This window comes from Panthera tigris, chromosome B2, assembly GCF_018350195.1.
Source record: "Panthera tigris isolate Pti1 chromosome B2, P.tigris_Pti1_mat1.1, whole genome shotgun sequence".
Lineage (NCBI taxonomy): Eukaryota > Metazoa > Chordata > Mammalia > Carnivora > Felidae > Panthera > Panthera tigris.
In genome coordinates, this window is record NC_056664.1 from 105,877,542 (window position 1) to 105,893,853 (window position 16,312).

At 37.5% G+C, this 16,312-nt stretch overlaps 1 protein-coding gene across 4 annotated transcripts in view; it reads left to right on the plus strand.

Moving 5' to 3' along the window:
- The window catches only part of SLC35F1 (solute carrier family 35 member F1), a 442,526-nt gene that overhangs the window by 286,530 nt on the left and 139,684 nt on the right, over nucleotides 1-16,312 (plus strand). For all 4 annotated transcript variants that reach the window (XM_042987078.1, XM_042987076.1, XM_042987077.1 and 1 more), the window contains exon 2: nucleotides 33-208. In XM_042987078.1, coding sequence (XP_042843012.1) covers nucleotides 37-208 — 172 coding nt within the window. In that variant the 5' untranslated portion in view covers nucleotides 33-36. The remainder of the gene's footprint in view (nucleotides 1-32; nucleotides 209-16,312) is intronic.

A 16,312-nucleotide genomic window follows, 5' to 3' on the forward strand; every position in this document is an offset into this window, starting at 1 on the left:
CTGATCTTCACTGTTTCCTATATTTTTTCCAGGGAGATGTTAATCTCTGTGGCTCTGGGCCAGGTGTTATCCCTTCTTATTTGTGGAATTGGCTTGACCAGCAAGTACCTGTCAGAAGATTTCCATGCCAATACACCAGTCTTCCAGAGTTTCCTCAATTACATCCTTCTCTTCTTGGTCTATACCACCACACTAGCCGTCAGACAAGGTAAGCATGCAAAAACCCATATGTAGCTTGGAATATAGCTGGGTTCCTTTTTTATAGACATCTAGAAGAATGATGAGCCATGACTAAATTAACTTTTTGTCACTTACAGCATCATAACACAATTCAAAACCTCAACTCTTGCTTTTCTATTTTGCAGTAATAAAGCAAACAAAATGAATAAATAAATCACAAAGAAGCATAAATTATGTGAATTCAGCAGGAAATAGGAAACGCATGTATAGGCAAAATGTACAATTGCTCACTATTTGAATTTCTGTTAACATCCCTTATACCCCTGGACCATGGAAAGGCCTGATGCAGCTGTCCTCAGTAATGCTAGTCCTCAGAAATCCAAGGGAATTACAGACAAATGTATGTTCTTTGGGAAAGTGTCACAAGAAAGATAAAAATAGTAAACACAAACAACTCTAGTAATAATAAAAGAGAAAAGAAAGGAAAGAAAACTACCACAATTGGTCAAATGAGATGTTCTGTCTAAACTTCAAATAGCTAAAGCAAGAAAACAAGTCCTCCAAGAATCAATGCAAGAAAAACTTTTTATTTGGCAATTGCAGTTGAAATCTTTGGGGGTGTATCTCTGGGGAGAGTAATTCAGATCCTTATGATTATACCATTGAATCTGGTGTAAACACTCTTTTTTATTCCTTTGGCATGGAGATAGCCAACAATTCACCCCTAGAAGCTGTTGAATGTGAAATATGCATTGAAAAATAACCATTAACATGTTTGAAGATAATTTTATATCTTAATAATAAATAAGGATATAGGAATAGCTATATGCATCAATTCTAATAGTCATACTTTTTTGAAACTTTTATAAGAACTGTAAGAGTATTTCATTTTTACACTTCCTTATTTAAATGGCCATCCAGAATAATATTGTTTAATTATAACTATGTGGCCAATTCTAGATTTTATTCAGTTGGGACTGAATTCCAGTTTAACTTTGGAGTTGTTTAAAGTATTGGAATTCATTTGAAACTTATCAAAAAATTGCATTATCGGTGTTTGTTTGTTTTTTAATTTAATATCTGTAGACATTAATCTAAGAATAAGCATCTGACTTCGGCTCAGGTCGTGATGTCACAGTTTGTGAGTTTGAACCCTACGTCAGGCTCTGTGCTGACAGCTCGGAGCCTGGAGCCTGCTTCAGATTCTGTGTCTCACTCTCCCCCTCCCCCATTCACACTCTGTCCTTGTCTCTCTCTCTCAAGAATAAATAAACATTAAAATTTTTTTTAAAAAAAATAATATTTCAACTAAAACCTCAGGCTACAGAAGCTATAGACATTGAGTCTGACTTCTATTTCCTCAGGGTGATATATGGAAGCTAACAGTTTGAACACTACAAATGCAAACAAGAAAACCCACAAAAATCATAGGGAAGTGGTGAGGAAAAAAGTAAACCAAGCCAATCTAAGAAACAGAGAGAAAATTTCACTGTCATAGGTACAAACAGGGAAGCGTAGAAAACTAAATGTAGCAAAAGACCTAAAGTTTATAGCAGTACCTTCTATCAAGACTCCATAATGTGCCAAACACTATGTATCTCCTTTATTATCTCCTTTATTTCTTCAATCCAAAGAAATAGGTATTATTATCCAAAATTTTGTAAATTAGGAAACGGTGCCCCTGTGTCCAGAACCTGCTCCAGGCTGTAGAACTAGGAGCTGTAAGGCTCATGCTAGGCCAGGTCACGTGCTTCCTGGACTCCCTGAACCCCATGTGGGATCTAGGGGAGGCTGGAGGAAGAAAAGATACTTTTGAACAAATGGAGGGTTTTTGCTTGAAATTCAAAACCCTGAATAAGAAAATAGCACTGGTGCAAGGTCTAGTGAGGCACAACAGCGAAGTCAAGAAAATGCGGTCTCAGCTTTGGGTGGGGAGGGTAGATGGTGGTGGGGAATGGGGGTGGGGTGGGGAGAGACACAACTGGCAAGAGGCCAAGGACTAGGACAAAGAATTCGGAAGCTCTTTGGAGAGAAGACTGAAGAGAGCCTGAGTGAATTTTGTTTATCCCAGTCAGTGATGTCCAGAAGCAATGTCTCAGATACCCTATCTAGAGATTTCTGCCATTGCCTCAGATTATCACTAGATTCACTGACATGGCTTTATTTGGGTGTTTACTCACGATGTTTGTTTTAATCTTCATCTTTAAAAGTTTTAATAGTCTGGCATTAAGCTAACATCTGGAAACCAACATAGTAATTACATTAATTTTGTATAGGCTGATTCCATTCTATGTTCTAGAGACATAATAATCTCTTTCCTTTGGGCACCTCAAGATTTGAGAGGGAATGAACAACAGAGCAAAGAGGGGGAAAGGATGGAAAGTCTGGTGTGTGCAAGGGAGCTGCTCTCACAACCACAATTTCTTTTCCTTTCCTGGTGCTCTCTGACCGATCCTCCCACAAGGGTGCAGATTAGGACTGAGCAAAATTACTGTCTTTCCAATTCTCCCGGCACAGACGTCACCTAACCTGACTGGGCCACCATTTAATTTGACACACCTTAGGCCACAAAACTGCAAGAAGTTAGTCTCGGGAATGTATATATGTATATATATATATATATATATATATATATATATATATACATATATATATATGTATATATATGTATATATGTATGTGTGTATATATATATGTGTGTGTATATATATGTGTACATATATATATATACATACATATATATATGTATATATATATATATAATTATTTATTTATTTATTTATTTTTTGAGACACAACATAAGCTTGGGAGGGGCAGAGCGAGAAGCAGAGAGAGGATCTGAAGTGGGCTCTGTGCTGATAGGCTGACAGCAGCAAGCCCAGGGCTGGAACTCATGAACTGTGAGATCATGACCTAAGCTGAAGTCGGACATTCAGCCGACTGAGCTACCCATGCACCCCATCGGGAATGTATTTTTAAACAAATATTTCCTTATCATTTTAACCATACATCTTCTAAAAAGTTATGATCGTCTCATGTGATTACAATGTGATAAATGCAAGAAGCCCTTCAAGAGCCTTCAGGTTGGTATTATGGCAAAAGCCTTGTGGAAATTTGACTTCAAAGTTAAACTGAGTTCTCTTTATCAGATGCTCACTGAACCAGTGACCAAAGACTCTGAAGCAACAGGTTCCAGTAGAAATTCCAATATAACTCTGGTTCAGGCTGGAGTTTTGAACTTGTCCTTGATTATTAAATTGGTTCCCAAAAAAGTGTGACTCCGTCCTTAAAAACTTTGTCTTGTTGAACAAGTTTTATGTCTGACCCTTTCCTTGACTGGTACTAGGTTGTTATTACAGATGTTTCCAACATTCATAAAGTTTTTGCTGTTTATAGCAAAGAGCTTCAGTAATACCACTTTATAGAAAAAAAATGTACTTCAAACAAGTAGTTGCATTGACGCAGCAGCAAGTTTGAGAATTTAGCTATAATAAATATGTATAATATTTATTTATATTTATATATATAATAAAAATGAGCTAAAGTAAATAAAGTGGTTAAGAGTAACCACTTTAGAGAAGTTATTCAGGCAATTGAAATGTCCTCATTGAAGTGATGCCTGAAATCCAAACTCATGCTGTGTGTACCTAGTTGGGCGTCATGAATTGTAAAGAAAAACTCAGTTCTCTTCCTGTGTCTTCCCTTTACCCTCACACTATCACCACACTTAACACACTTTTGTCACTGAATGCCTGGTGTTTTTCATACCAAGCAGTTCTGTGACATCAGCTGGGTGTCCTACAGTCAGCCAGGTTCTGACACTGTCTACCTGGAGATAGTGTCAAATCCCATAAGTTAAGAGCTCGGCCTCACATGACTGCCCCTCTCACCTCAGATGCTAATTGCAAGTCTGGGTTGTAGCCTCTGCTTCTGACTAATGGACTGTAAATCAGAGGTTCCTACAGCTTCCTTATTGAGTTTGATTAATTTAGTAGAGTGGCTCACAGGACTCAGGAAAACAGTTCATTACTGTTTATCAGTATATTATAAAAGAATATGATGAATGATATACATGAACATCCAGATAAAATAGATGAGTTGCACAAAGTACGTGGGAGGGGGCACGGAGCTTCCATGCCTGTCTGCATAGGCCACTCTTTCCATATCACCATGTATTTATTCATCAACCCCGAAGGTCTCTGAATCCTCTATGTTAGACATTTTTATGGAGATCATTATGTAGGCATGATTGATCATTAACTCCATTTCCAGCCCCTCTCACTCTCTGGAGAATGGAGAGATGGGGCTGAAAAATCCAAACTTCTAATCATGGCTTGGACTTTGTGGTAACCAGTCCCTATCCTGGAGCCTAGGAAGAGTAACCTCATTAGAACAAAAGATATGGCTATCACCCTGGAAATCCCAAGGGATTTGGGAACTCTATGACAGGAACCAAGGTCAAAGACCAAATATTAGAACAAAAGATGCTCCTAAGTACTCTTATTAGGAAATCACAAGGGTTTTTGGAGCTCTGTGCCAGGAACTGAGAGCAGAGACCAATATCTCACAGGAATATAACTAGGAAAGTGTAGTGAACCTCCCAGAAACTGATGGGTTTGCCTGGGAAATTCTCAAAAGAAGACTCTTCCTCATGTCTACTTTTTTTCTTAAAATTCCATGCAATGCTAGCTGAAATCAGGAAGCAGAGAAACACAAAAAGCAAAAACTATGAACAAGAAGAAAGAAGAAAGAAGAACAGGATGGGGTCTAACTAAAGCCCAGCCATTCTCACATTTATGTTGTAGAAGCAAGAAATGTGACAGGCTTTTAAAAACAAAGGTGAGGATAGGATATCAAGGAAAAAAAAATATGTTATTAGACTTTCTACCCATAAAGTTCTCTTACCAATTATCTTAAGAATCCTGCTGCTTCCCAGAAGTACTTTCAGCAGCTCTTAAATAATAGATACCTATGGTTTCTCTTTTGGCAATTTTTAACTTCTGAGTGAATGTAAACAACAGTTTTTAAACAGTCAATAATTTCCTTCTTTTCTTCTTCTGCCAATTTTCCTCAGTTCCTATCTCTCTAATTCCTCTTTATTTTTTCATTCACAGTTTACTCTGTGATGGGGTAGGAAAGAATTGTGGGGCCAAGGCAGGACACTTAAGGGGGGGGGGGGAACACTTTCAATCCATGTTTTCCTCCTTAAGGCATGGTGATGAAAAAAAAATGGGTATCAGTAATGAAAGCACAAATAGAAAGAGAAGTATCTGCTTCATTTCATATACAGACCTTGGAAAGAAAAGAAATGTGGCCACCATAGATTGTCATTAGATATATTCCTGGTGACTCATTTTATAAGTTCTGCTTTTTCATTGAAAGATATTTTTATAAGCTCTTCCAATTTTGAATAAAAGACAAGCTTCCAGCTAAAAGCAATATGATGGGTTGTGCATGTATTTTGCTTTTCAGAAAATTCTTGAAACATAGACATTAAAGTACCTATTGAATCATTGATATATTTTTTTTATGTTAGTGTGAAAAAGAGACAGGTCTTTAATGTACTAACAGAGCACTCATCAAAACATCACCATGTGTAATCCTTTTGACTTTTTCTAAAGAAAGAATACTGAAAAGTAAACACATGCCATACTTTTTATGAAAAATATACCCATTTTGGACATTAAATTCCAGAAGATAGAAATCCTAGTTCAAATTTCACTTTTAAGTGGGGAGGCTGAAAAATGAACTCTGTTCAGGTCTTTCAAGCACTTGCTCTCTCCCTGCCCATCCTACCCACCATCTCCTTTTTCCTACCCAGGGCACTCAAGTAATGCAAGACAGATGAAAGAAATACATAAAAATGACAGCTTTGTCTACACATAACAGCTAGATGCAATTCATGGCCCAATGGTCCAGTCCCATAGCCCTCAGCATTTTAAATGAAGATGCTTCTCGGAATTTGTGCCAAAAAAAGCATTTCTCCTTTTGGTGGTGGCTGGGGAAACATTAATCAGTAAGTAATTGTTACCTTTTCCCACACCAGACAGGCTTCATATATGTTCTTTTCAGAAACACTGCACTCCTTACATACAATTACATAGGCTAAATTCTTAATTACCAATGTTGCAAGATTAAAAATATCTCTGTAATTAGAGGAAATGTAGGACTTCATACAAAATAATATAGACTTCTCACAGAGCCACAATGATGTCTTGGAAATAAGTATCTGGCATTTCACAGTCTATCAGATCTTAGAGTCCCCTGTGGATCTCATTTCCCTAATTCTGTTAATACTGCTGTGCCTCTGTGAATTTTTGCCCCTTGCCTTTACTGGAATGTTCTTTGACCCACACCATAGGAGGTCGACAACATGGGCCAGAGCAGTGAAAAAAGTTAAAGCAGGATCCAGGATTTTCCTCAGAGCAAAAGCTCAAGTTATGCTCACACATAGCTCAGTTTCCAATTCTCTGGATAACCTTTACTATATCACTGAGAAGGACTTTGGGTTGGACTTTGGGTCAGTGAGGAGAAGGAGTGAGTTGGCAGTATAAGAAAACACTTGGCAAGTGTAAATACTGAATTATAACTCCCTTGGAAGTTGTGGGGGCAAATACTACCGTCACTTACCTACGACTGTTGAGGTAATATTCATTGGCCTCTTAAAAATTCTCCCGTGTGGGAAATTACCTGGCAGACCTCCATTCCTATTCCTTATCAGGTTGCATTTATTTTTACTTAAGTATGATTGGAGTGTTCTAGTCCCCATAGTATAGAAAGGTTGTACTTTAGGAACTGAGGTGCTCAGATGAATCTTTGGTAGATAGGAATTATGATTATGTTGTTGGGGAAGAGAGAAGAAAAGGTGGGAACAGGGGAGGGAGGGAAGAAGAAGGGAATATACACAAACCATGCTGGGAAATTATTAGAGAAAATCACAACAGAAAGCTAGAATCTGGTTCTAGCAAGAGCAACTGAAACTCTCATAGACTGCTGCTGGGAATGCATAATGATACCACCACTTTGCAAAATGGCTTGGCAGTTTCTTATGAAGTTAAATATACACTTAAATATGACCCATCAATCACACTGTCCCAAGAGAAATAAGAACATGATGTGCACACAGAGAACTATATACAAATGTCCATTGCAGCTTTATTCATAATGGCCAAAAACTGTAAACAACCCAAATGCTCACCAGCTTGTGAAAGGATAAACAAATTGTGGTAAATTCATACAATGGAGTACCACTCAGCCATGACAAGGAATAAGCTACCGACACATGCAATGATATGGATTAACCTTAAAAGCATTATGATAAGTTCAGGAAGGCAGACATGAAAACTCTGGTACTGTGTAATTAAATACTGGGTAATAATGTGATGTTCTGGAAAAGGCAAAACTATAAAGTGAGGAAATAGATATGTGGTTGCCAAAGCCTCAGAGTGGGAGGGGAGACTGACTGCAAAGGGGCACAAGGGAACTTTCCGGGTAATGGAAATGTTCTGTAGATGTTGATTGTTGTAGAGATTACAGGACTATATACATTTGTTAAAACTCTTCAAGCTATGCACTTAAATCGATTTTACCACAGGTAAATTATACTTTAATACACCTGACCGAAGGCCAAACAAAATGAATGAAAAAGAATTAATTGACTCTTCACTATCCCTCCATGGTTACCATGAGAAAATAATGTCTCGTTAGGCCCAGAGTTTCCAATAGGGAAACTATAGTAGCTATTCCTTCAATCACTTGTGGATATTAGGAGGTCAGCATTAAAACTTCTCACTTCATAGGGCATGCTTTTAGACTATAAGAATGAGTATCGTTTCCAAAAGGGGGGAAAAAAAACCCCTGCTCCAAGGACCTTGCTCATGTGACATGAACTGTTATTTATCAAGCTCATAACCCACTAAACAAAGCAAAAATACACACACTGCATACATATGCAGCGCTTACAGGGTGAATCTGCACCAAATCAAGTCTTCCACAGTCTTAATCAAAGTTAAGAGTACCCAACAGAGCATGTCCTGTTTGTGCTCAAGTGATGAATCTCAAATAGAGTGAGACCTTGCACAGAACTTTCAGTATCACTTAAATGACTTTTAGATGAAAGGAAAATGACATGAGTGTGCAACACTGCTTCTCCTCTTAATGTATCATCTTATAAATGTACACGCATGCACACACACACTCTATACATCAAACCCTCCCTCACTCCCCATGCCAAATACTTCGTTTAAGGGATGCGCTTCTGATTCTTTCATTCCAAACAGCCCATAAGCTTGGAGGGAGGGATTGTCTCTCTGTCTTATCTGGAGTCCACGTTGACTGTTAATTCTGGAAATCTTTAAGCAGTCACCTATCCATGCTGAGAGCTGGCATAGAGCAACACTCATTCCTGGCACGAAGCTCCAGTGTTCATGTGGGAGACTGAAGGGTGGTTACAAGATGATAACTGTATTGCCTGAAGGAGATAAGTCCCCTTCTGCCAAAATAGTGCTTTGTATGTAATTAGTGTAAGAATTCAGAGGAATAGAGTTTATCCTTACAATCATCTTTCTCATTAAAAAAGAATCATAATGGAAGAACAAAGCAGTCCCTGCAGTGAGTTGAATTGCTTTCCCTAAGTTTTCATTAAATCAAAGACTCAGCAGTTAGCCATCTTGCAGACCCTACTGCAGTCTGCTACATGAGATTTGTGAGGCGGAAAAATGAAGCAAACCTTTTTTTTTTTTCCTTCTCAGGATTAGATTTGCAGTGTGGTTACTTTAGATCAGAATTCCCTGTCTGTGCATTTCTGGAGTATCTGGTTTCACTGGCTTCCATTTCTGAGATTTTGGAGGACCAGAAAGAAGATCATGCAACTCACCAAATTTAAATGTGGTGTTTGCAAATGGTGGGTTCTGACTGCAAGTTGGAGTGACTGTGCCCCTTCAGTGACTTATAGGAGGAGAAACATAAAGGAAATGACTTGCAGATAAAAGAAAAGATGATCAAAATTTACGTGTCTGACCATTTTGTTTTACCATTTCACACTTCGTTCTATAAAGTAGCATATTACTCTCTTTTACCTTGAACTAATTAGTCATAAGAAAATGTCCATCTGTAAGAATCATATTTAGGAATTACTACTTAAGTCCACTAAATTAAAATATAATTTTAAACAATTAGGGTCTAGACTTTTTCTGTTTCTCAGTTCAGTCCAGATGTAAGAGTCACTGCATCATCCTAGTAAGTTTCCATAACTTTTCTGTGTTGTTTTTCTTCAGTTTATATGTCAGGGTAATAAGAGCAACCACCTGACGGGTTTCCTGTGGACTAAATGAGGAGATGTGTGGAAAATTTCTAGCACAGGATCAGGCTTATAGAAGCATTGAATACATATGATCTGCCATCATTGGCATTATATTGACTTAATAAATATTGATTCTCCTCCTTAGCAAGTTGGATTTTACACATGTAACCCTTAATTTCGATAAATTCCATCACGAGGACCCTGAAATTCATTAGCCACATTGCCGCAGTTGTGTTCTTCTTTTGTCACTGGATGTCGCAGTAGGCACTGGTATGATTCATAGAAGGATCAAAAACAAGAGACACTTCAGATGTTTCCTCACCACTGCGGTGGCCAATGTGAGTAAGGGGACTCACTGATAGAATTATTTCACTGGCGCACGACTCATTCTGAAATGCACTAGCCCAAGTCCCCCTGTCCCAGTGTGTAGAGTGGGGGTCTTTTGCCTGAGAAAGTCAAGCCAAGGGCAACAGTGAGCATCCAGAATCTGTCCAATGGGACCCAGCACCACCTTTCTACTTTCCGGCATAACTGCACCCTAACTATGAGAGATCACAAAGGGGGAAGGGAGGGCTGCCAAAGGAAGAATTGAAAGAACAACTCCCTAGATCCATGCTTATCCCTAGAAATGAATGAGTACTTTGCTCTAGAGCTTTGATTTTAACAATGAAATCTCAACACAAAATTATTTCCCACCCTTTCTTTTCCTCTTGTTGATATGTATGTTTCCTCTCTCTTCTCCCATTTCCTCTCTTCACCCAGCTTTTTCCTTCTCCCATAATCATAACTGATACACAAAAGGGAAGAAAAACATTCCCATTCACTTTACTAAGATAAAACTGTCACTACAAATTTAGATGTTACAGAGAAGATCCAGATTCATTTTAAGCCATGCCTGCAAATTCCGACTCCAACTTACTATCCTTTGCTCAAGAAAAGGCTCAGAAGCACAAGGACACCAATTAAGATCAGTATGTTGTAAACTAAGTTTGATTACCTTTTTTTGTGAATGTTTTTCTTCCACAACACACACACAGTGCATCTGTGAACTGCAACCAACTGAATATGCATATGGAAAGCAAAGCAGAGCCAAAGCAGCTGAGAAGATCACATTCCTATTTGGCCTGCTGACCAAGGCATACGCCAGCTGGAGAAGTTAAGGACAGAGAAATGTGGTTTGTCCAAAACCATGAAGGGATGGCATTTCTGTCCAAGATAATTTCCAGCAAGGAATCCATTCTTAGGCAGTGGCCATAGGTGCTTTAGAAGACCTATCATTACAATAGTAGGGATTCCTAAGATGCATTCCCAGAGGGAGAGCTGGATCATTATTTTATAATCAGAATCCCAAATCTCCATCAGTTATTTGGAATGAGCAGTGAGCAGTACATCCCTTTTAAGGATATTTCAGTGGAAGCCATAGTATGAAATCTATAAGCAGAGATTAGCCTTACTAATAAACTACCACACACACAAGAATTGTCCTCGGATGAGCTCATTAAAAGGAATCTTGCTTCCATTTTTGACAGGGTCAGAACATTTGTCCTATTTTAAAGTTGAAAAATAAAATCAGGGTGGGGAGAGGAAAAAATAAAAATAATCCAAGATGAAAAAGAGCTGCAAAATGCCCCCAGAGAGCACAAAGCTTTGGGGGCTACATAGCCAGTGAAATGGCCACCAGTATGTCATCTTCTAGCTGAGAAGAGGGGAAAGCCATGCTGTCAAGATCATGGAGCTCTCACTCACCCATCTTTCAGCAGGAAGAGCATGCCACAGACAAACTCAATGGACTACTGGGGTCTCACCAAATTCAAAGCATCTGGTTCTGTACCTACAAGCACATTTCAACTTTTGGCTTAGTGAATGTCATTCACTGAGGTCGAAATTTCCAGCTGGGCTGTGTTAAACTCAGGGCCATTATAGCACAGCTTTAAGCAAGCTATTGATTTTAAACTTTTGTCAGGCTAAAAGAAACTAAGTTAGATCATTCAGAAGCAAACAAAGAACTCAACTTCTAAAAATAAAGTTAAGGAACTTGGTAACTTCTTTCTAACAGAGAAACGTGTGGGCAGATCTTATGTAAGTGACATAAATGTGGAAGTCTCTGCACTGTTAAAAATTGTAAGTTATTTACTATATGGAAACTTAATAAATCTCAACTCTTGGTTTCTGTTGTTTTGGCATCGGATATGTTGAGTAATTTAAATACCTAACAGGAAAGTGTGTTCCTATACTCGGGGTGTCTCTTAACGAAAGGAGTCAGCCCCATATGCACAAGCCAAGGATGCAACTGCTTCCCAGCCTACTGAGTTTTATTGTGCCCATGTTTATTTCATACAGAACCTTCTAGAAGGCTCTGAACTGAGTACATCTTGCTCATATGTCTCTTATCTAAATGTAATTTCATGTATCTTCCTCAGTCACGTATTTCTTCCCTCACGTATTCATTCATCTATTATTCCATTCATTTATTCAGCAAATGCTTTTGGAGGGCCTCGTTCTGTTAGGCACTGTACTCCCAGATGTGAAGGATGCCCAACTCTCCCTTCTCCCATTCCTTCTAAGCTCATAGGCAAGAGGAGGAGAGTGACTAGTAAAGAGTCCCTGTAATTGCAAGAGGCCAGATCTGAAGGTCTCATTTTCCTTCATCTCCACCAAATCTTCATTGTAAAGGAATTTACTTCTCCTCTGTCATCTATTTTCATGACTGTTTTCTCCATCAGCCGCCAGTACCCCCTTCCCAATTATTCACAGCAGAAGAATTCATTACAAGCAGTTACAGTCAATACATTGCTGTGTTGTGGCATTCTGTTGGTGTGTAGGCTCACACCTGTGTTCTGGGATCCTGACTTTGCATTAAAAGAGCCATAGTTGTTCCTCTAGTCCTTATACACACCCCCACATACATTGTCACCCCAGGAGAGTAAGACACAGATATCATCCGTGTCCTTTGTTTAGACTTAGCTGTGGTGACTTCTAGCCTGCTAAACTTCTTTGAGCTAGGGCAGTTGGCTAATTTCATGATTATTAGTGACTTCCAAGACTCTCAAAGGTCTCCTATCCTCTTACAGGCAGCTATATATGGCTCGCTGGTCTCCATCAATTTGCCTGGCTTAAGTGACCCCTTTCTGTAATGACAAACAGTCCTTTTCTTTATTTTTTTGGCAATACCTTTAAGGAGCCCCTTACCTTTCTGGTCATTTGGGGATGTACCTCAATGCTTGCTGGTGTATGAACTTAAGCTCTTCCCAAGTTTCAGGAACCCCTGTAAAATGTTAGAAACTTTAATAATTTAATGTTATAAAGTGAAAAACAGTAGCACAGTAAAGAATATCAAAGTTCACAAGCTTTATTTCAGTACCTGACTGAGGAGAAGGACTGCCAACCACTCATTGGGACCATTAACAGCTGTGGAGCAGCAAGAAGGGAAACCAAAGTGTCAACTTCTTGCTTTTGACCATTTTCTCATTTTCTTACTGTACAGCATGTTCCACTAAGATCACATCTCATTCAGGGTAGGTCACCATTTGATAGTATTCTGGAGGAGTAAATTAATGTTGCCTTTCATAACTAGTCTCACAATAGGCACAATTTCTGATAGTCCCAATTTGTTTGCAGAAAGTAGCACAGATACATATCTAACTAAATGCAGCAATTATTATGATTCCTTTGAAGAGATCGTTTTTGCCTCCTACTAATCATGTACCACAATGCCTGATATAATCTATTTATTCACGGTGTGACCTGAAAACCAGAGAAGGGTATCTCCCCTGAGGGAGCATATCTCCAGCCATGAGTATTCCCTGTGTGTCCATGCAGCTCCCATGAGTAAAGTTTAAACACCCCTAACAAACTAATGTAGAAAACTCCCATCATCTCTGGAGTTAAAGTTACATTTGGTTGTGGGATATATTGACTAATACAAAGTTGTCTTCAGTTAAATTTCACAAATATTTATTGAGCCCACTGTGTACCAGATACTATGTGAGACCCTTACCGATGGCCTCTTTCTATCCCCATTTGCTCTAGCATGTCTAAGCCAAGCCATCCATCACCTCTTGCCTGGACTGCTATGACCACTCCTGTGCTGTACTGACACCTGTCACAATTTCATCACTACACTGTCTTTTAAAGCTTTATTTGCTCTAAGTTAAAGTGCACTGGTCAATCAGACTTTGGATAATTATGCAAATCCTTCTTTACTTTTGATTTATGTTGAATTCAGGATTTTTAAAAAATAGTTGGGGGAAGGAATCGGTTAATAAAAAGTGATTTTTCTCATACCCATTGAAATCAACACATACTTCCCGGCTTCATTCATATAACCAAAATGAGGTCTTTTAATAAGGATCGAGAAACTCAAAATCAAGATACTAGAATGTTGTTATTCTTACTTTCTAATTAGCCTGTCTACTTGAGGAAAAGAGGCCAAAGATGTAATATTCTAATTTTTGTTCTCTGAGCAGTATGTCTTAAAAGTGCAAGCTAAGTTGCCTTGGATTTAAGAGTGGGGACATTGATCCAAATGTAAAAAAATAAAATAAACTTAATATTTTAGGTACTGGTTTTATAAAAAATAACTTTGGTAGATACTGTACTCTGTATACAGCATTATTGCTAAACTCAAAGATTTCCATTCGACCCTTAATATAGAACTTCAGTTAAAACAATTCAATTTGGTTGAGTTAACATACATTGAAAGACCTCTTTAATAATGAATCTTCTGATCAAAGATCTTCATTGGACTGCTTCGAAGGTAGATGTCTACTTTATAAAAACTGCTAAATACTAGGAGGAAACCATGAAAAGCCAAGAGACTCTGAGACAATATTTGAGGTGACAATGTTATAACCATTGTAAAATTTATATTTATTTTTTAAATTACCCAAGTAATACATGAATATAAATAATACACGTTTATGTAAATATAAACATTGCAAAGACAGACCTAAATATATTTTTTAAGGGATAATGTTTCCCACTCACCAAATAAATCCTTCTCTTCTTCAGTGGAAGTCTCTGTTAAAATTTTGTTGTTCATTTTCATGACAGTTTTCTATGCATATGCAATCAAATATGTAGTTATAATGTGTTTTAATGTAAATGCTAGGAACTATATATGTTGTTATGAAAGTTGCTTTTTTCACTTAATAATATATCCTGGAAAATTTCCCATCTCCATACATGTACATTTACCTTACAGTTTTTAGTTATTGTAATAGTACTGATGATACAATTAGCAGTCATATAGAGTATTGCCAATTTTGAATTATTCCTTCTATTGTATAAGAAACATCCTTGTAAATATAATTTAAATACCTGTGAGAGTATTTTGTAGCTTAGATTGCTAAAAATCTAAATGCTGAGTTAAGGGCATTTTAAATATTGATAAATATCACTAAATCTCTCCTATCCAGAAATTATTACCAGTTCAAAAGCCTACTAACAGTATTTGAGAGTATATTTCCTTACTCATTTACCAACACTGAATATTATCATTAATATTTTTGTCCAGATTGACAAAAGGTGAAAAATATCTCATTGTTTTAAATTTCATTTTGTTAATTACCAGTGACATGAGCATCCTTTTGCATGTTTATTGGCAAGAAGAAATAGCATTTGAATCCTAAAATAAAAACAAGAAATGATAATGATTGCTTTCATAGTCTATTCTTGGTGTAAGACTAAGTCCTGGTGGGCTCCTTTCCTTCTTTCTTTCACTCAGTCTCTTGTTTTCATCTCCTTGTGAATTAGTGCAAAGATAGGAAAACAAATGAGCCCTGTGATACGTTCCTCTGGAAGAATGCCACTGCCAGAGACTTGGAGTAATAATATAGAAATTTATATCATCCATAAACCTTTTATAGTAGTGTAATTAGTAGGGCTATTAATACTACCTAAGCCTAGCTTTCTTTATTGCTGTAAACACAGCTTGTTATCGTATAAATGACATCAGTGTTAATCCTTTAGGGCATCATGTAAACCGAAGCACATGAGTCAGTTTAGCTAGGGTTTAATCAGAATCTCCATTCAAAAAAAAAAAAAAAAAAAAAAAAAGATTCTTTTTGCTTAGAAATCAGACGGATAACCTTTGGGTGTTTGGGCAAAATCCAACATTTGGATTTTGAATCCCAGGGGAGGTTTACTGGTGTAGATATGCCTGGTAAGAATGAACTGGAGAGAAATAGAGAGATTTTAGCCAATGTCATTGTAGAATTATGCCCATTAGCCAAATATATCTGGCTATTTCTATGGCTATGTTATTTACATATGGTTTTCTTTTCTCTTATACATTTTTTATTAATATTTAATCCAAAAAAATGTGAGCCTAGTACCTATACGTCATTCATATCTCTTTTTCAAAAAATAATGAACGTGACATGGAAGTAGGTTCCAGGAATCCCAAATCAGCGTAAATTAGCAATGTGGTTAAGATGACTGGTATGGGAATCAGGACAGTAAAATTACACTGAAGGATGGTCTCTACTGTGATTATGTTTCTTCCTTAAACAAGTCAGCTTAATATCCATATGACTCAGATTTCCTGGCTGAATAAATGAGGATAAATATCCAATAAAAATTGTTTATTAATATATATTGATCATTTTATGTGCTCAGAGATGATGTCATTAAAATGTTAATCTGGTTGATAGTTGAGAGACATACTCAATTTATGTGGCTCTTTTAAGGTCAGCTATTATACTTAAGCCCTAGCTCTGAGTGAAACTAATATAGTTCAGGATGAGTTAGGTTTTTTTAAACAGTAGGTGCAAAGTCAGCCCTTTCAACTTGGATGATGATTGATAAAGGGAAGAGCACAATTCAATAAGG